At 39.3% G+C, this 21,258-nt stretch overlaps 1 protein-coding gene across 1 annotated transcript; it reads right to left on the bottom strand.

Moving 5' to 3' along the window:
* Positions 1-368: 368 nt before the first annotated feature.
* Positions 369-19,124, bottom strand: slitrk6 (SLIT and NTRK-like family, member 6). The gene is made up of 2 exons (XM_041979225.1): positions 18,659-19,124; positions 369-4,258 (listed from the first exon to the last, which is right to left on the bottom strand). Exon 2 carries the CDS (start codon positions 4,241-4,243, stop codon positions 1,712-1,714), a length of 2,532 nt encoding a protein of 843 aa, XP_041835159.1. The 5' UTR covers positions 4,244-4,258; positions 18,659-19,124; the 3' UTR covers positions 369-1,711.
* Between the last annotated feature and the right edge of the window lie 2,134 nt (positions 19,125-21,258).

Raw genomic sequence — 21,258 nt, 5'->3', positions numbered from 1 at the left:
ATTTGCATGTGAGTGATCTGTCACAGATAATACAAAAGGCCAAATTTTAGCAAATGCTGTTTCCCCGTGTAAGAAGAGGAAGTGAGAATAATGCAGAAAAGCATGGCTGAAGAAGAACCCTGAAGCCACTGTTGTGTGATTAAGGACTAGGGTTGAACCATCGGTAGGGGGCTAAATTATCCACACAGCAGGAAAAGAACTAAATGCTGCTTAACATGAACAACCATGAAAAATCACATATGCACTGTGGAGGACTGATAAACCGAAAGAAATGTCTTTTTTTTTTCAGTCCAGGTGGCGAGTCGTAACTGGTGGAAAGTGATTGCACTGCCAAGTAGAAGCAGCTCAGAGTGGCAATTACTTCCAAATTTCACAGAATATTGCAATTCTTTATTTCCTGTTTCAGTTACAACCTCTGTTTATAATCTGTACAGCACTGAAGGCACACAAAACCCAAAGATATAATGGAACATAAGTATATACAAAATATACAGAATAAATAATTAAATCTAATTAAGTAGAAAAGCTACGGAGTGTGTGCTCACATGAACTGTTTTAAATGATCAGCTTCTGAGAGTATGATGGAGCGTATTGTAGAAATCCCAATGGATGACAATGTCTTTGCTGCAGAAGTTGGTTGTCGACTGTCAGAGCTCCGATTTCAGATCGTCGGTGATCATTCGTGTGCTAAAATACACCCCACCTTGAATCGCTTCGGAAGGGGGCAATGTTCCTGAATGCTCTGCTATGTATTTGACATAAAATAATGGCATTAAGCAGTCTCTCTCTCTCACACACATACACACACACAAAGCACACTAAATGACTGCACATATTAGTGGCTCATTTCTTCTGGCAGAAAGAAAATAAAACATTATCAGCAGGACTCTTGATTGTCATGCACCATCTTATGGCATCTGAGTAGTGCAATGCATTTTTTACAAGACTACAGTTGTGGATTTACTGTACTCCAAGTGTTCTCTTTCTTCTCTGAATGTCACCAGCTTCTGTAAAAATAAATACAATTCCTGTTGGATCAAACATCTGACATGAAGGACGGTATTGGAATCGCTCTCCTATCCCCATTTTCCGATAGATGCTTGGCAATTTGCTGACACTACGGCACAATGAGCATTCTGCTTCCAGCGTTAAAGCTGCCTTGAGTTGACAGAGGGTGTAATCAGGTCATGCCCGGAATCAGGATTGACTGATTAAACGGAATTCTGGGTCAAATGGTGATTGAAATTCACTCACTTGGTTCCAAACATCTGCTTTATCCTGTGAGGGTGTCGGGGGGGTGGGATGGGGATGGGAGGGAATTTTGGGGCGCTTGTGTGGATCAATTCATTTGGCTGCTGCAACATTATGCAAATTTAATCCCATGTGAAAAAGCTGATAGAGTGGATTTTCAGTCATCTGCTCAACAAACTCCAAACAGCTTTTTCCAAGTTACATTTGGCTGAAAACATGACACCCTTCACCAGCTACATAGCATGGCTGTTGACAGATAAAAGGTAAAAGAACAAACCATTACATTCTGTGCTACAGTTAAAGAGATGTGCCCATGATATATATATATATATATATATATATATATTTAAATTCTTTTTATATATATTTATATGTCACACTGTGGAACGTACAAGAGGGCAAACAGGACAAGGCACTTGGTTCAAACATAACAAATGTTGTCGTCTTTTTCTGCTTGAGCTCAGTTCAATGCAGTCTGATGCTCCAGAACCTCTAAGTAGTCTGGCTCAGTGTGCAGGTTAGCTTTAAGTTCAAAGTACTCATTCTTAGTTTGCTCAAGCATGACCTTGCGTGGTCTTGTGTACATAATAGTCTCCATTAGCTTCAACTCCTCCTGGTGCCCAGGGGCCTGCATCTCTACAGCGGCCTGAAGCTGGGGCATGTTTTTCCTGAAGTACTCTGATATTCCCAGCTGCTGCAACTCCTCTCTCTCCAGAATGTTCCTGTACAAGGAGTTGGGGTTCCCGAGAGTGACAAACTCTGCAGGGCACTCTCCAGCCATGGTTCTGAATTTTCCGGGGATTCCCGTGAGGGGAGAGGTGTTCTCCTTCTCCATGATGCTCCGGCAGAGGTGATGCTTGCCGCTGGATTCCTCGAGGCCATAATCCAAATCTGCGTCGTGCTCTTTGTGCTGGGAACAGTAGGTGGGGTTGCGGCAGATCTGCACAATCGGGCTGTGAGATCGGTCCTCGTACAGAGTGGCCGACCCCGCTCTTTGAGTCAGGGTGTGGTGTGTGGTCTTCTGCCCGTACATGCTGTAATGTAAGTGAATTGGGGAACTGCTGCTGGTATTTTCTCGTGGCTGCTCCTCTGCTGCTTTTTTCTTGGCCCGCCGCCGTCGCCGATGCACCACAAACACCACCAGCCCGGCGGAACAGAAAATAATCATGAGGACAAAAATGAGAAGGCTTAAGATGAGCACGGAGAGGGGGATGGTGTCGGTGAGAGAGATGAAAATACCCCTATCACTGCCATCAGGCCCCAGGGTGGTTGTCACACTATCCTCACCTTGAGATACAGGGTGGTAGGTCCCTAAACCTGGACATAGTGTCTCATGATGGAGGGTTCTCAGCTCAATCTGCATCACTTTCTTTGGGGTGTGACACAATATGGAGCCCACCACCGTGTCCTTTCTCAGTTTCTCAACCCATTGTTTAAGGCTGAGCAAGTCACAGCTGCAGTCCCAGGGGTTGTCCTCTAAATAAATTTGCTCTAGCGAGTCGAGTTGATCGAGCACATTGCTCACTGGCAGGTGCATGAGCAGGTTTTTTCTCAAGTTTAATTTGGCCAGGGGAACATTGCGGAATATCTGCGCTGGAAGTGAGCTGAGCAGGTTGTTGTTTAATGACAAAAGCTTCAGGTTTGGCAGGGGATTAAATGTACCTGGAGCAATCTCTTTGATGAGGTTGTATTCCAGATACAGATATTCGAGGTTATGGAGGCCCACAAACATTGTGGAGACAAGTTTTTCCATTCTGTTGCCGTTCAGATAGAGCTTTTTCAGACTGCTCAAGCTGAGAAACGTTTCATTGTCAATGTAATCAATTCTGTTATTCGCCAAATTGAGCAATTCCAAACTGTCATATGTAACAAAGTCATATTTTAGTAGTTTCTGAATCATATTTCCTGTCATGAGGAGTTTAGTGGGGCTTTGCGGAACTATTCCGATATCTGAGACCTTTTGAATCCCTCTGTCCTGACAATGCATCAAAAACCCAGCAATGGGGTGATTGTGACAAGAACAGTGCTCCACACAGGAATTGTCGGGGCTGTGAGTTGGTGTCGGCACCGTGGTGTCATCTTTGGCATTGATCAGCTTGGGAATCTGAGACACTTTGGACGAAGGAGTGACAACCAGATCCATTGATTTGGATGGCTCCTCCAGGTTAATGTCTGCATGGGATGGACACAGGACATCCCGCTTGACTTTGGCCAGAATTGTCCCCTTAAGGTGCTGCGGGGTGCTGCAGATGACATCCCCGATGACTGACTGGGCCCGCATGTTCTCCATCCAGATTTTTAAATGTAAAATATCACAGTCACAGAGCCAGTCGTTATCCTCCAGGAGAAGCTCCATTATACGTCCAATGTGCTCCAAAAACCCCACATAAGGGAGCGTCTGGAGCTTGTTGCCACGTAGGTCCAAGTGCGTGAGGGGTACAAACCGGAAAATGTTGCTGGGTAAAAATTCAATGGAATTATCATTAAGGATGAGGACTTTGAGGCGGATGAGTTTGTTGAAGGCTCCTGGTTCAATGACCCGAATAAAATTTGTGTCAGCTTGGAGGAACTCTAAATTTACCAGGCCTTGGAAAGTATCCTCTTTCAGAGTGACAAGGAAATTGCTATTTATGTGGAGTTTTTTCAGTGAACCAAGAGCGCTAAAGACCCCTGGCTCCAGCTCTTGTATGCTATTACCCCCGATGTGCAGCGAAAGGCAACTCTTAAGCCCTTCCATTTCCTCAGCACGCAGTTCCACCAAGTCATTTTTGTAAAGGTTCAGGTGGAAGGGGACACCTGACGGGATTTTGATTTGGGAGATTTTGCTGATGTTCCTCTGTTCGCAGTTAAGATGAAGGATGCCATCTTTCACCTCGCAGGAGCACAGGGAGTCACAAGATTCGCTAATAGAGGATGATGCCTGTGAGGGATGAATATCTTGGGATCCGGCTGCAGTGAGAAAGAAGCCGATGAAAATGACACAGGGCTGCATTTCGGTCTGAGATATCTGTGGAGAAGGAACAAAAGCAGAGGCAGAGAGAGGGTGGGAAGGAGAAAAGAGAACTTTAAGTGTACTTGTTTTAAAAAACACAAATCAAATTAATCAACCTGAATAATCATTTCTCTGCTTCTGTAGGTTAAATAATAAAAAAATATGCTATGTGATGCTGTTTTCCTGATTCTTCTGTCCCTATATATGACATATATATGAATATTATAAATCTTAGTGACTTAGGCCTCAGTTTCTATATTTACACAGTTCACATGCGAAGAGAGGAGACTAAGATGCCATCTTTCCACTGACTCACAGTGGGATAATACTACATTTAAAAGAATGCCTCTCATTTGACTGATTTCGCTGCCCTTTATACATACTGACTCATCTAACTCCAGCCTTTCTTGCTGTGAGTCATGCAACGCAAAAGTCACTTCAGTCCTTATCAAAACAACATTATTATAGGTATTCTATATGACTGATAAATGCCCTCATCCTCATAGTTAACCCTGAGAGTGAAGCTGAAACTCTACACTTCACTTGAAGCTGTAGCGCAAAAAATCAGGTTCAAACAGATTTATAATTAAGCAATTCTTGTATATCTTAAACTGTTGCCATCACTTAGCATGTATTTTCTGTTCCAGTTGCCCTTTACAATCTCTGCTATTTTACACTGTTTAATTAGTGAGCCAAAATCCAAATCAAACTGCTCTCTCCTTCAAGTTTTGACATTTGTCCCTAGTCACACAGTGGATTTGAAAAGTGGTTCAATCTGGAGAAATGGGTGTGTGGCATGACAGAGAAAGTGAAAATTCTAAAACACTTCCAAACACCGCTTTTCAGATTATCTGAAATTGTGATTATCTTTTATCAGAAAGCTTTGCTCGAAAGTTTCTTCTACTTTTGCAGAAAACCTAACAGAGACAGGTTACCAGACCATGAATTAGGTCAAGCTGGATTACAAAGCAAAATACTTGAGATCTTAGATGTGTGTCCTAACAGCCTAAAGTCTGTAATCTTTGAACTCAAACTGGTAACTGAGTTTCCAAGTCTCCTCACTGACATCTGAACTTCAAAGTAAGAGTGATGATGAACCAAATCATAATGGGACTGTCCATGAAGACAGTTCCAGTTTTACTTTTAGCTAGAATTACTCTCAACGCCAATGGGAAAGCTAAGAAGTCATTTTAATAATTAGCAGCCTTAGCAGAGAATCTAAATTCATTATATCAAGCTGATTAAAATCACCATGGATCAAAGGCTCGATCGGTCTCAGGGGGCCGGTAGAGATGTGGAGACATCTTCGCAAGATCAAGGATGAGCTAGATTATTCACTGTTAACTAACAGGATTCTTTAAAGAGGAAAGATGTAGAAAGATGACAGCACTTCTTGTTAACGGATCTGATTAGCATCTGGAAAGGTTCTTTCTAGCAGACCGGGCTAGCCTGGTTTCAGCTGATCCAGTCAGTGTTTTTCAGAGAATGAATCCTCTGACTCATGATGCATCATTTGACCCTTATGTGGATTGAGCTCAGGTAAATACTTCCTCGCTCTTTAAAATCAATGAGACAGTCACATTTTCAAATGCGTGCTTGCGGTTGCTCATGCCTGGCGAATAGTGAGGCCCACACATTTTAGAAGTGTGAACTACAGGCCAAATGAAAATGTACCTCTTGTTGCACAGTCTTTAAAATCCCTGATACAACCAGTTACAAACAAGAAGAGAGTCGAACAGTTCTACCAAAAAAGGTTGAATTAGAAGCATTCTCCAAAACTCTGCCTCGTCTTTCCCTTTCACGTTTTTGCCTCTCACTACATGACTCAATGGATTCTTGTACTGTTAAGTCATAATTATTGACTGAAACCAAGTCGTCACTGTAAGGTGTTGAGGCATATGATTGAAGGTCACTTGAAGCCGTTACTGATCTCGATTTGCACCCATCTCCACACCAGGGACTCAAAGTTTTTCTATCAGATGATCTTTTAACCAACTGTAGGCCTCTTCTCGTGCCAAAATACTAATAGATCATATTTAAATACTAATAGATCATATTTAACTACAGCTCACCACCTACAGCTAAAGGTCTAACTAAATGTACTAATAATCTCTCCACACCTTCCTCACTGTGTTCTACAGGGAATCACCAACAACATCAGATGAAGTACACCAGCGCAATTAGTTGTATGTTCTTGCCTCAGGGGACATCCAGTCCTCTGAGTCAGTCTGCATGGCCTGCATGTAAAAAAAAAAAAAAACACTCCCACTATCAAGCTTATTATGGACCATTTGCAAAGCCAGTATTTTCACACATAAAAGAAAAGACCTGAAGGCATTTCTCAGGTGGTGAAGCAGAGTTTTTCCAGGTAAATGTTTGAACCTATCGGGACGAAAACCCTTTTCTGGTGTTAAGAATGTTGTATGCAGATGAAGACAGTGTGAAATATGTGGAAAGCTGATTTAAGTCTTCCAGAACTCACATTAAGCAAAAAAACTATCACTATCTTCAACAAATAACATGCAGGAAATTGAGAGATGTGATTTTCTTTGGGCTCCAACGTCCCATGTTTATGGATGAAAAATAAAAATCTAATTTGTCAAACCTATTAAATATGCATTGTTTATACAGATCTTGCGCTCACACAACTGCTGTGATACTAGCCCCCAAAACATCTTTGGCCATTTTCATTTTTTATTGTTTATCTCCATATGATTATTCAGGCATCTTGCACTGCCCAAAGCGAACACCACTGTGACCCGGTGTCTTGCAGGACTATATGAAATGGAAAAAAAAAAAAGGCTATTAAGAGATGTTATCTGCATGACGACACAGCTGAAGGTAGATATGGAAGACAGTCTGTCTTCTGTATTTCACATAGACTCCTCTGATCCATTTTTCAGGCAATCAGTGTTGCGTGGAAGTCAGTGTGACATTCGCAGGAGATGAAACATTCTTCCGGTGCCAGTCCTCCACTGATTCAAATGTACATCTCTTTCCTTTCTGACAATTCAATTAGATTTACAGCTGCACTACAGCCCTACGAGATCTCTCATCATGCATGTACGCAAGGCCAAGTCATTGTCCTGACATCGAATGTTGCACGGGACTGAGGAGGGCAAGGGAGCAGAGGGAAAGTCAAGAGGAATCTGCTCATAGAATTCATAGAATATTTATCACATGATCCTCTGCAGTCCCCATCCCAAAAGCAGCAGGCTTTGCCCACTTAGAGACCCATAAATAGCTTGTTCACACTTGGTTTGAGCCAGCTGTAAACTATTGTTCCAGTGCTGTGAGGTGTTCCATTATATCATGAGACTCCCTTCATGAGTGCTTTGCCACTTCCTGAGAATGTGTCACAGCGACAGGGCCAGTTTGTAGCAAGTCCACACAGACAAGTCATGAGTACACATGTTTATATGCTGCTGTCTTTTTATTTAAACTTATCATCAGTCTATATCAGTGTGTATAAATACAGAAAAAATGGCTTTTTGTTGAAGCCAGAGGTCAGGTGTAGCAAAAGACAAGTCAAGTTTAATTTGTCAGTGATTTAAAGATAAACACCCCAACCATGACGAGTATAATTTCATGAATTGATATACATTTTCTTTTGATTTCATTTAATTTTCTATCAGAGATGATTAAACTTGATACATTGGATTAACTGTCAGCACTGTAAATGAGCTAATACTGAGGATTTTTGCTCAGTACTGTACACTATGGATTTATGCTGAGTCACCCTTCATTTCTTTATAAATCGGAAGGAAAAAGGCGAAATAATAAAAGAAATTTACTGACATATGTGCAAACATCAACAGAAATAGAGTTTGAGGCAAAAAAACAGGCTTCAAAATCAATACTTTTGTGTTCACCAGACAAGCTTTCTTGTAATTTCTTACAGTCTTTAGGAATAATTCTTTAGATTTCTTGAAAACTTTTCAAAGCTCTTCCTTGGATGTTGGCTGCCATTTCTTCCCCCTGTTTTCTCAAGATGATCTCACACTGCTTTAATAACGTTGAGGTCCGGGCTCTCGGTAGGATTCATTACTCCATCAGACCTGCTGCTGATTTTCATTCCAGTTCTTGTGTTTGACGTACCTCAGTCTTTCCTCCCAATCTCCCTTCCTTAAAACTTCTATTTTGATAGCCGCCCTTCCATTGAGACCATTTCTGATGAGGCTTAGTAGACAGATCAATCGAAGGTCCAGGTAAATTCGCAGGTCCTGGGTCAGGTTTCTGCTCAATTTTCCCTTTTTCTTGAAAAGATCAGATTCAGAAACTGTTATTCTGCTGAAGGTAGGTTTTTTTTTCTTCTTCTTTTTCTTTTGACCTGCCATTTCTTCTGTTAGTTCTCTATTTGTCCAGTTTTCACAACTTTTGAAGGCCACAACATGCTGTGATGTGCCAGGTTTCAGGGAATCGCTTATTTAGTGCAAAAAATACCATTTTCTCTCAAACTGTTACATAGATGTAAATAAAGTAACCAGAACAAAGAAAGTGTGTCTTTGTGACAGTCAGCTGCCACAAGATATAAAATCTAAAACAGTTTTTTTTGTTCAGTGATGTGTTGACATAATGCTGGTTCATCTCTTAAAGTAGATAACTTTCTGTAGGAAGTGACTTACCAAAGCACATCTCTGTTAAAATGGTCAGGTAGAAGAACTGAGCTAAAAATGACTATACTGCATGACTTCCCAAAGCTGACATAAAAGCCTGGCTTTTTCTCTAATTTATTCATTTTTACTATGAATTAGACTTTGACCCGTTCTGACTGATTAACAGCTAGTAGTCACTGCACATTTGTAGAAAGGATTCATATCCAGAACACATCCATACCGAAGAGCACATACGCCCCTGTGTTCAATTGATTTTGCACGCTTCGTGCACATGACACTCAGAGCCCTGCAGTAGGACATATTTTTATCATCTGAACATTTGTCAGATGATAACGTGAATTCACACAGAGTAGATACAGTATGATAAAACAACATAAACCTAACTTTGAACTGTATTGTGTAGCGTGAGCATGATGCAGTCAACAGTTTAGACTAGAGTGAATGAACAGAGATGAAGTCAAGTCCTCTGCTTGTAACTGTCAAAGTAAGTTAATGCATGCTGGGGCCATGAACAGCCCACAAGGCAGAAGCCTTCTTCCTTTTTCTGTAGTGTAAGGCGAGTTAATGTCCAAGTTGGAAAGAATGACTTTCCAAAGTTGCATCCGACTGAAACATCATTCGTCCAGCTCAGACAGATAAAACCCACTTCATAATTTTTGAGCTCACATATTGATGTGTTGTAGATATTACAGAATATTACTTGCTTTAAAAATCTCCTCAGTCACCTAAAGCTCAGACTTTTATGACCTTAGTGTTTTTCATTGCTAGGCTACCTGCAGTCAGGGTGATTAATGGATCTTGACAACAATGAGGCTGACAGAGTAATTCACTCAAGTTGCCCAACCTGACTATATAAATAATGTTAAACAGTTAAAAAAAAAAGAAAGAAAGAAAAGGGTGTGTTATAAACACTGCTTTAGCTACCTGTGTAGACTCTTTCAGGCATTATTAAATTAAATCAAACATTTTCCATCTGGATAGAAGGCGTGAGCCTGAAGCTGCCAATATTTTCTCCACCAACTGATCTACCATGCAAAAACAAAATTTCTGTTTTGGCTGTGTGTTAAGCACACAGACTTGAAAGGAGTTAGACTGATACTGCATGTTTTGCAGGCCACTACATGAACTGCATCTTAAGAGGCACCTTCAGTGCTTTGTTAATAAATGTCATCAGCTGTGCAGTGGCAGCTGATTAAATGCCAAGGTATAAGTTGGACACCTATATGGAGAAAAAGATAAGCCAATAAAAGCACAGTTTCACTTTCTTTTGTCTTTGCTGGTGGCCCATAATTTGTGATAGCGAACATATGCACGATAGAACTAATAATAGAAGCACAAGGGCTGTGTGGGATGGGGAGGGGGATGGCTCGCCTCCCCTGGCAAGTGTGATTGAGCAGACTTGCATTGCAAATGGTCTGTTTAACTAATGTGCAGTAATTAGTTCTCCAGAAATGAGCAGGCAGACTACACCAGACTGTAGTGGCATCAAGGTATGTTTTATAAGGAGACCCATCTGCACCCAGCAGATGTATATTTCTGTGTCACCTAAATGACTTTCCCTTTAAAAGCAACGTTTTCTATTCTGGAGTGAGTCACCAGCAGGACTGGCAAACCAGAGAAAAAATTGTTGAGAATGCTCCATCCACGGGCAGCTGCATGATGTTATCATGTTGCAATTGTAAAGTACACTTAATGTTTTTCATTTTTAAGTACTTGCCAAGAATAAGATGCCTAACCTTGACTTAATACAAAGTGTAGGTCTGTGCTGGTGTATCCTTTCTCTTATCCTGTGATCTTTCTGCTGTTGGAGTCAGCTCATTTTCAGCTTGACTGCTTTTTACTGAATATAAACCTATCAGCACTGCAAATGCAAATATTTCAAATATATACATAAAAGATGGGACACTCTGAGTGCTTCATGATTTTATTTTTATTCAGAGCTGTGATGTGATTATAAAATGATCATGGTTGCATCATAATGCATCTTATTTTCCATATAGGATTTGCCACCCCGTTACCATGCAACTACGAGGTACTTTCAAGGCAAAGTTGTGTAATGATCCGCACTGAATTCACTTCAAATATCTATTATTAATAAAACAAATAGAAGAGATGTGGCCAGTTAACAGGAAGGTTACATGTACAAACACTGAAAAGAGTCCTTGTAGCAGCATGTTTTGTCAGCATCCTCATGTTATGGACAGTGTAATCATTAATTAATCCATTAATTGATGGAGAAGCCATTATCTGCCATCACAATCTGTTGTAAAACACTTTGGTCACTTTGGCAATGTGGCTCTCATTATGTTAGAACTATTATACCTGCGTTCTGCAAAGACTCCATGGCTCATTATAGATTCTGGGGATCATTGTCATTAAAATACTGTTAATATGGTATTGAATCTTGGCTCCAAAGTGTGCAACACAGTAAAAAAAAAACCTTACTTCTAACATCCATACTGTTTGTTTAGCTTTTTCTGAGCTTGGATGAGGCATTCAAGTCATTATCTCAATGTCCCTTTGGTTGGGAGCCCATGTTTTTTTTATTTATTTGTTTATTTTTTTCTTATTTTCTTCCAACAAACCATTTTTCATGCTTTATTATATATTGCAGCTTTCATAAAACCTAATTTAGGTGCTTCCTGATAGCAAACTTTCAGTGCAGAGTGTGCAAGCTTGATTTCAGTCTTGTGCATGACATGGATTCATTCACCCATCCATCCATCCATCCATTATCTTGACCGCTTATTCCATTTCGGGTCGCGGGTGAGCTGGAGCCTATCCCAGCATTTTAACAGGTCAGAGGCAGGATTCATTCACATAACCACTTATTTACATTTGTGAACTGGTTTATAATCTTTGATATTTGCATCTCAGTGAAACTTCATTCGTTGTATTTAATGCCCTTAAGACATATCTACAATATTATGTTTATATAATGTTAATATGTTACATGAAGGAGAGTATATTTATTTACACTTAAATAAAAAAAAAAAACGATATTTAGGAACTTTAAGGATTACATTTTTGAAGATTTCAGTGTCAAAGAGAAATTTTTGTAGAACATTAGAAAGTGTATTTATGGTCAGCCATTTTTACAACTGAAAATTCAGATAAAAAATTATATTTAGTAACATAAAGTTTTATAATTGCTGAGTATCTCAAAAAAATCACTCAGCTAAAAAAGGGAAAAACAAACAAACGAAAACGAAAAAAAATGGGGAATTTACAATAGGCTATGTGTATCTAGATAATAAATATTCATGTTTTGATTTGCAAAAATAGCTTCAGATCTGCTCACACACAAATATGTGAAGAAAAAGACATCAGCAAAAGTTTTCTACAGTGTCAGCACAATAAGATATATAAATAACGAAACTCTTAAACAGAAAATGCATAATACCAAGAATTTTTGCCAGTTATATCACAATATGAATGTGTCCATCAGCATGTTAAAAAAAATCCATATTCCCATTAAACAGAAAATTAGAGGGCAGCAGAGGACAGTCTGGTATGTTCTTTATTTTAAGTATTCACTAATACCTGCTTAATAAAAAATAAATAAATAAATAAATAAAGTAATGCTTCTCCACATAAAATGAAAATAAAGAAAACCAGCCAGCAAAGCTGTATTTTCACAGTGTTGGTTGGAAAATGACACATGACGAAACAGTTTTTAGGAGGCTTTTGGATTCTGAACCATGACTGGTATAACAAACAGACTGATCAACTGTGTACAATAAAAACTGCAATGTTCCCCTTCCTCTTCAACAACAATAGAATTAACTGCTGGATTTCAACCCTAGTTAGGCCGCAGAGGCACGACGTCCAAGCAAATCAATGTCAGGTTTTCTACATTGCCTGACTGCCTGCTTTTTGGCACAATCAGTTACAGCAGCAATTTGTATTATTTTAGGAGATTTGAAATTGTCATACTTCCCATCCAGAGTGTATTTGTACAACCCCATGTGGGAATTCACAAGTTCAAAACTGAAGGATAAAACACCTCCTGTAACCACAGACAGATGGATGTTTTACTAATTGGTCAAACTACTACAAAGTCTACCTGCTAGTGGGTGTTATAATTAGAAACAGCTGAGGGCTAGCTGTCTAACTTACAATTAGCCAAGAAGCCCACTAAAATAAATCCTACATGCCATATGTTCTTGTTCTTCCATCTGTATATGTTTTATATTTCACTTACTGTCATAGTGCCAACATTTAGACTTTTCATTTCATAAGAGGCTGCAACTTAAGCCACATTTTAACACTTCGCATATTTATGAAAATAATGGGAGTGAAATCAACCAAACAGTAGTGTCCCAGCTTTCAGCCCTGTGGGTAAGCTTTTGGCTAGCCTTGCAAAAACATTTCTATCACTCCCTCACCCCCTGTGTTATGGAAAAAAATAAAACGATTAACACAGATTGACTGATTAGCACTTACTGTTTCAGAAAGTTCTGCTTTTTATAGACACATTTGTTCCTTTCTGATTCTCTATTTATTCACCAAACACTTCCATATTTCATTCCAGTGTCATTTTTAGATTTCTGTAGGATGCAAAGCCAATAGAAGTACCACTAAACCAATGAATAAACTGAATTAAATTAAAGTAAATCCAATGTGTGGATCGTACAGACAAAAAAAAAAAACATCTCCATTCAACAGGATAAGACCATCAATAATTAATAATAAAAGAACAAAAGTTATCTTACAGTGAAGTTTTTATTTGTATTGAGGACTTTGAAAAAAAAAATCCATTAGTCCTTCAAGCTCAAACATTTAACACAGAAACCTCAATGTGGATTTAGTTGACAGTATCTTGTTTTCTGCCTGTTCAAGCTCAGGTACTGCGGCCGAGTTAATTGAGTGCCTGATAACTTTACAGCTACAGAGGCTTGAGCTGACCTGTGTTGCCTGTCTGAACAAAACCTTTCAAGGCCAATTAAGTAGGAATGCTACAGAGGGCAATTAAAGATGCTGGACAGCATTCAGAGCTCCTAGAACAGCCGCTTCAAAGGCAAAAAATTTAACACAAGCCACAACATCACAGTCCCTATTTGCTCTTAACAATGAATTCCCAACGCACCTTCAGATTCTGAGAACTCTAACGCTTAAGATTAACAGCACAGACGACACACCACATGCACATACTGCAAAAGAAATGTGTGCTGTTTGCACGTGATGCTGGCACAACAGAAGGGAGTGCACTTCAGACAAAAAGAAACAAAAAAAAAACCTGCTCACTGAGCACTTTCAGAACCACAGCCCAGAACAATCTGAACCATTTTACTAACAGCAGGTTTTTCAATATTCATGAGCATTCAGCGAAACAGATAGGAGAGAACACCTGTCATGAATGTATGTTACTTGAATATTGATCGAGTACATCTTCAAAAGTGCTGTTCCTACATTTGAACTGAGGTTTCAAAAAAGTTTTTAACTAAGAAGCTCCAGTTCTCAGAGTGTAAAAGACATATTTTGATTCCTGTAAGGTATCTATTGACTTGCCACACTTCAATAATATATTGTAAGGCCTGAAGCTCCAACCTACTCCTATATTCTTCTTGAGAGATAAGTTTATAGCAAGAAGAGGTTTTAGTGAGAGGCTATTTTCTTCCGGGCGTTCCAAATAACACACTCCCGGACAACTCCAATACAACAGTGGAGTGACTAAGCATTAAGCAGGCAAGAGCTATGTTTAATGATATACTACACCTTGTCTGATAACTGCATGGGAATATTTTAAATAAAAAATATAGAGGAAAAAAGTTATTTCAGACAGGTGAATGAAATCATTGAGTTTCTGGGGAGAAAAGATGGGCCTAAGATCTCCAGGTTGTCAGAAATACAATGTTACTCAAAGGAAGATTCAAGGGAGAAATATGCAAATCCCTTTAACAGCACAGATAATCAGAAAATAATTCAAGGATTCTGAGAAAATATGAGTGTGTAACGAAGAAGGAACCAGTCCTAAACTTGATATATCTGAGGTCTGATTGCTTACTGAGAAACATCATTTGTCAATAGCAGATATCAACAAGGGATTCATGTGGGAAATATTTGTCATACACCATGATACTGGGCAGAAGCATTATATGTATTAATCTTATCCAGAAGCAGCACAGACTTCTCTGGGCTCAGCAGTATCTAGGATGAACCATTCAGTAAGCATGTGTATTTTGGTCAGACCAATCAGTATTCAAGATGGTTTCCTTTTGGCTTTTTTATTGAAATAGTTATTCCAAAGCAAAACTCAAAAGGACCACCATGGCTGTTGTCAGCAACAAGTCCAAACGCTAGTTTCTGTGATGCTATGGGGCTGTAGCTATGCTCTTAGCAAAGCACATTTACACTTATGTGACTGCAGCATAAAAGTACATAAAAATTTTAGACTGCCTTTAAGAGGATGTCTTGTGCATGTATGTCCTTGAATTTTTAAGATGATATTAACCCATATTCTGCACACATTAGAAAAGGTGAAGAGATATTGGACCAGCCTGCCTACAGACTCCTTTCCATTAAATTCAGCCCTACATTGAACCAATTCACAACAAAATCATCTCAAAGCACGTTTAAAGATGCATTTTAATCTGATTTGCTGTAAAATGACTAGAATCCAATCAAATGGGGAAGCAGGCAACAGCGGTGGCTTTAATAAATAACGTAAGAAAGACTTTGAAGTGTAAAATGTGACAAACCGGTGCTGTTGAAGACCTGAAACACTTCATGGCTTGGAATCCACAATGTCTAGCAAATACTGGGGCAAAACAACAGCATTACATAAGAACTGTAAAAATGCAAACTTTTTCTGCAACATTCTCCACAATATCTAGGAATAGATGCATATAAACACATAATATACATGGAATATCAAGAATTCCACTGATGTGCTGTTCACAAATGAGCCAGCTCTTTATAGTGAATGAGAAGAGCCAACTCTCGACGGGGAGAGTTGAAGAATTTAATTTGATTGGCACACCATGCGGCCAATCACATGTGAGTACTGGGATTGTTCCATTTTGTGAAAGAAGAAAGGGATCAGACTCTCGGAAGACAGGGAGAGTTGTGGTAAAGCCCAAAACAAAGACTGACAGAGCGAGATGGAGAGCTGATTTAAATGACAAATGCATTAGAAAAAAGTGTAGAGTAGTGGCATAATGTTCAGATTTGGTCCTTTAGTCATTTGATTTGCTGTGGTTCTGTGTTCAGTTTGTTAAAGCTTTGCAAAGCTTTGCGGGTTTTATTGTATAGCCCTCCATATGACAACTGAAAGTGCATTAGATAAAAGATTAAAAACAGCAAGGTGCAAAAGAAAACATAAAAATATGATGACTGCTTAGAGAGATGTTAAATAAAAACAAAACAGGATCTTTTTGTCTTAGGAGAAACTGAACCCAGACTGGATTCTCCAGTGTTACCATGCATCTCCCCAAGTGGGCCTTCCACTCATTTATCATAACAAATAAAATATATTTAAAAATGAAAAAAAAAAGACTATGAGAAATTGTTCACCAACATACAAACTAAATCAGGTTAAAATAAAAGCTCTGACTGAAATGAAGAGCCATTTGGGGATCAAAAGAGTCGACTCTTCTAAGGGAACTGAACCAAAAGAGCTGAATCTTTAAAAAGAGTCAAACTTCCCATCAATAATGAAAACACGTGCTACATCAAATTAAAATGTAAGGAAAATGTAAATATTACTGCATTGAAATTTATTTTTCTTGTGAATTTTTTAAAACATTTTGTTGAAGGTCACTAAAAACACAAGTGTGCAACCTGTATGGTCTGGCTGCCTTTGCTCAGGGCCGAAACCTGATGAAAAAGAGATGGCAAAAGCAAGATAGTGGGACTTGTTGCATCCAGCAAAGGGGTTGTTTCATTATAGTGTGACATGGGATGGCAGATTAGACCCCGCCGCTCTATTTTCTCCCCTCCCATCAATGCATTCTGCCGTGTGTGTGTGTGTTTTCATGCTGACTACTCAGCCTTGTTTATAAGTGTACTCCTTCTGACCGTCTATCCGAGTTCCCAAGCACCAATTACTGCAGGACTTGTCCCCTTTTTCTTCTCTATTGGAAGTGATGTAGCTTGCCCTACAAAGTCATCACCACCACAACACCCACATATCTACAGAGATTCTGCCAGAGCCCGCGGCCCTCCAATGAAACCCAGGAGAAATGATAATTATGACATCCGCCCACTCAAGAGGCAAGAGATAGTTCAACTCCCTTACCCCTTATACTTTATTTTTTTGTGTGTGTGTGACTGATTCAACATTTTGTGGGCTTGCGCTGCCTACTTTCTCTGCCTGAGAGAAGCAGAGGCACTCCAACGTAGCTGCCTGAAAATAAAAAAAAGTCCCACGGTGCATCCTCTCTGGAAGCCTGAAGCTCAACCCCTGAGCTGATGCTCTTAATCTGCACCAGTCAGGCCAATTCCCTTTGGCTACATTACACATTACAGCGACACCTGGTCAAACACATAACTGTGTTTCCCTTTAACTGCCAGCAGCTTGGTTAGTAGGGTTTTTACCATCACCGCACCACCTGATATCTGCAAATAAACATCATTTCTTCCACCTATTTCCTGTAACTTGATTATAGGTTTTACACCACTGTTTGCAAACTGCTATGCATTATCCTAACTTTTGTATTTTGCCTTCAAATCAATTATTTCAAGTTTTTCAGGAGCACAAAGCTTCGGCAAGACATACCTTTATGCTAATTAACTATGTAAAATCAAGCTATTTCGCTATTAACCAACTCATTCAGGCAAAAAATTGGGGTCCAGATTCAATTCAGCAGTTTTCAATCTTAAAGTAATTAGATAAGGTCTTCCTCATTAACTTTCAATAAAATAGAACTATAATGTCACCCAGTAATTGAGGGGGGAAGGGAGGGGGGTGGGTGGAATGAAAGAAAATGCAGTCTTGCAGGCCAAAGTGCAAGCTGATTAAATTAGCCATAAATGCTGCCCACATTTAATCAGTTGTGATTTATAGTTTGGGTCCACAGTGTTCACGAGGCTGTATATCATGCAGCAGAAATTTGATGCTTTATGATTAGCTGAGTTCTGTTAGAATTCATTGCGCAGGAATAAAGTTCAAAAACACACCTGTGAGAAATCACGCTAATTAATATTCATCCGCGACGAATACATCAAGTCGGACTAGAAGTGGGAGAACAGATGTTTTTCTTCTTCTTTTTTTTTAATCATATAGTGATCGATTGCTGCAATTCTACCGTTAGGAGTAATTAACGGAAACTTTTTTTTTTAATGGAATCATTGAGGTATGCATGATATAAGATAAAAACGTGGCACATCAGCCTATATTACCATAAGGCAGCTGCAGCACCGCGGGATACAGTAACTGCGCGTGGCAGACTGCCAGGTGTGCTCGAGGTATAATGAAGCCCTGCGCACGAACACAATTCCTTCACTGTCAAACGCAGGCATTATTTATTTATTTTATATCTAATAATAAAAAGGCTACTCTATTCTTTTGTGCAATTGAACACTGAATCTGTTATAACTCTTAAAAAGATTTTTTATTATTATTATTTTTTTCTTTTCCTAAAAGAAATAAATTGTTGGGGTCAGTTGCACTGTAACATGCTTGAGCTAGTTGAAACCTGTCCGTAATGGACACTTGGATTGATACCTTATAAAAAAAATCATGCGCGAATAAACCTTGAGGATTTGCTTCATAGTGGTGATAAAAAGTAATAAAACGATGAGACAAAACATTTTCACAAATATGCTACATTATGACGGTCTCTGCTTCGTGACTTACCGACTAAAACTGATGAAAAAAGAGGAAGGGTAGTCCAAATGTCACCATACTCGGTCCGTCACCAAACGCGGGGAGCCGCGGAGTAAAGAAGGGCGAACTGGGTCTCTCAGCTCCGCTCCCGCTAAGGTCCTTTAAAACTTCACTAGAGTCCGTGTGTTTTCCCCCTTTCTCGTCCTTTCGAATCTTTAAAGTCTTTTACGGAGTCTAGCACAGCTGTCGCGCGCAGGGGGAACCGATTTATTCCCCACGCGCAGGGTGCTCGCAGAGGAGGTTTCACTCCGGTCCCGGGATGATGAGAACAGCCAGAATTAATTAGGATTAAAGTTGAAGGTTCGAGGCAAAAATTATTATACAGTTTTGGTGGCTATTGTTTCCATTTCTTTTACCTATTACAGTCCATTTAATAAAACCGCTGTCACCACGCGCGGTGTTCAGCTCTCGCGCTGCGCCGCGCGCTGTGTTGTTAACCAATCTGCGATATATTGGAGTTACACAGTAATTTGCATGCTGTAGAGGCGGACTACAAGGAAAAGAAATGTTATCAAGGTTACTGGAATTAATAGTGTCACTTCCGTTACATAGTGTCAAAATAAAACAACTGCTACAACTTAAAAAACAATGTTCTTTAAAAAGTAAAAATAGCTTCATGTGCACACTTGTGCTTGAAAGTATCAGAGATCATTTAATTATATATTCAGTTTGACCAGACCCTCATTTACTAAGACAGCTTGTCTTTAATTAAGGAAATGAAGGAAATGTGATTTTGTTTATACGAGAAAATGCATCCAACTTCCGGTTGTCTCCCTATCAAAATCGATAAGACACAACAAGGTCTGTAGCAGTTACACAGAATCCCTCCTCTTATTCTTACCAAACCATGGGAGGAAAATAAATTACACATTGATAGGCTTTAATCAACCTGCAACCTTAACTTAGCCACTTCATCCAAAGTGGAATAGTGCCCACCATTTATACCTATTCAGCATTTATAAATTAAGCAATAATAATAATAATAATAATAATAATAATAATAATAAATTCTTCGTATAGGATAAATTAAGACTACTGTGATGTTGTTGTACAGTGAACTTTAACTCCATCACGCAGCAAACTGGAGTCAAGCTGTTTTACGTTCTTGAACATCCAGTTCCAGCTACCAGTTCCAGCTGAGTTGTGGCACAGCCTGACCTCTAACCTCCCTGTGGCGCAGACACTCATAAGCCATCATCATCATCACTCCAACCTATGCTGCTATGCAATAACTTAAAAAGTCAAACAGTTGAGAACCACTGTAAGTAACCTTGGGAAAACAGACAACTGGTCTGCATCTAAACCCCGACTATAACTCTCAGCAGCTTAAACTGCTGATCACTTTCAGATGGGTCGGGAATGTCTCCCTGGCTTTTATCGTTTTACATGTCTGCTGCGTAAAGCCAAGTGGGTTTGTCACAGGATTAGTGTAAATTTCCTCCCATCTGGAACATCAGAGTGGCGCTTGACCTCACCGGTGACCCAATCTAGATTGATCCCTCAGAGGAGGTGGACAGGGAGGCAAACACGGATTAAAATGAAAAACTACAGCCTTAAAAAATACACAGTGGGCTTATAATATAAGCTTTAGTGTTAAAATTTGGCACAGTTATTGCTGAAAAGAAAAATGACCTAATATGGTACTTAGAAAATGTATGTCAACAACCTGATGGTAATGGAAATACTCCCTGGTCACTTTATTAGGTACACATGTTACATTGCTTGGCATAAAAAAAGATAATCAGCCAACCAAATAGTGGGAATTTAATGCATTTAGGCACATATATGTGGTCAAGTTACAAGGGCGGAGCTAGGGGTGGGCAGGGTGGCAAGGTTTAACAGATGCACAAATATAAACCAATTTAAAAACTATTTTAAAAAACACACTTATAATGTCGTATCTGGAAGGGGCATAGTATAAAATATTTTAAATGCTGACAGTAATTTTTCAGTAGGTATGGTTGTATATAAGAATATAATGGACATTATTTCCATTCAATGTAAATATTTGTGTAGAGAAGTAAACAGGAAAACAACGTGATACCGAATATGGATGGATGGAGTTTGTTTTTTTTGTTAGTATGCCTCACAGTAAGAAGGTCACTGGTTTGAGGCTTGACTGGGAAGGTGTTTGAACAGTGGCCTTTCATTGTGGACTTTGTATGTTCTCTCTCTGTGTTGGTCCTGCGATGGACTGGCGAACAGTCCAGGGCGTACCCTGCCTCTCCCCTTCTAATTGCTGGGATAGGCTCCAGCTTCCCCATGACCCTGAACTGGACTGAGCGGTGTAGAAAATGAATGAATGAATGAGAAGATAGTAAATGTATACTAAATGGGGTTGGATTAGATAAGGAGCTTCCTCCTACGCCCTTTCAAACATAAAATTATTAAATTTAATTTAAAGTATTTTTATTGTAATGACTGTACATGGATTTCAATTTACGCTAACATGATTATCGTGTCAATGTGATCTCTTCTTTTATTACAATGTTTGTTTGTTTTTTTGTTTTATTTTATTTGTTTTTATATTTAAAATAAAGAATTCTTCTTACTAACTTAACTAACATGTT

The sequence above is a fragment of the Melanotaenia boesemani genome, chromosome 24, assembly GCF_017639745.1.
Source record: "Melanotaenia boesemani isolate fMelBoe1 chromosome 24, fMelBoe1.pri, whole genome shotgun sequence".
Taxonomy (NCBI): Eukaryota; Metazoa; Chordata; class Actinopteri; order Atheriniformes; family Melanotaeniidae; genus Melanotaenia; species Melanotaenia boesemani.
The sequence above is the reverse complement of the archived record's forward strand: the minus strand, read 5'-3'. Positions and strand labels throughout refer to the sequence as shown.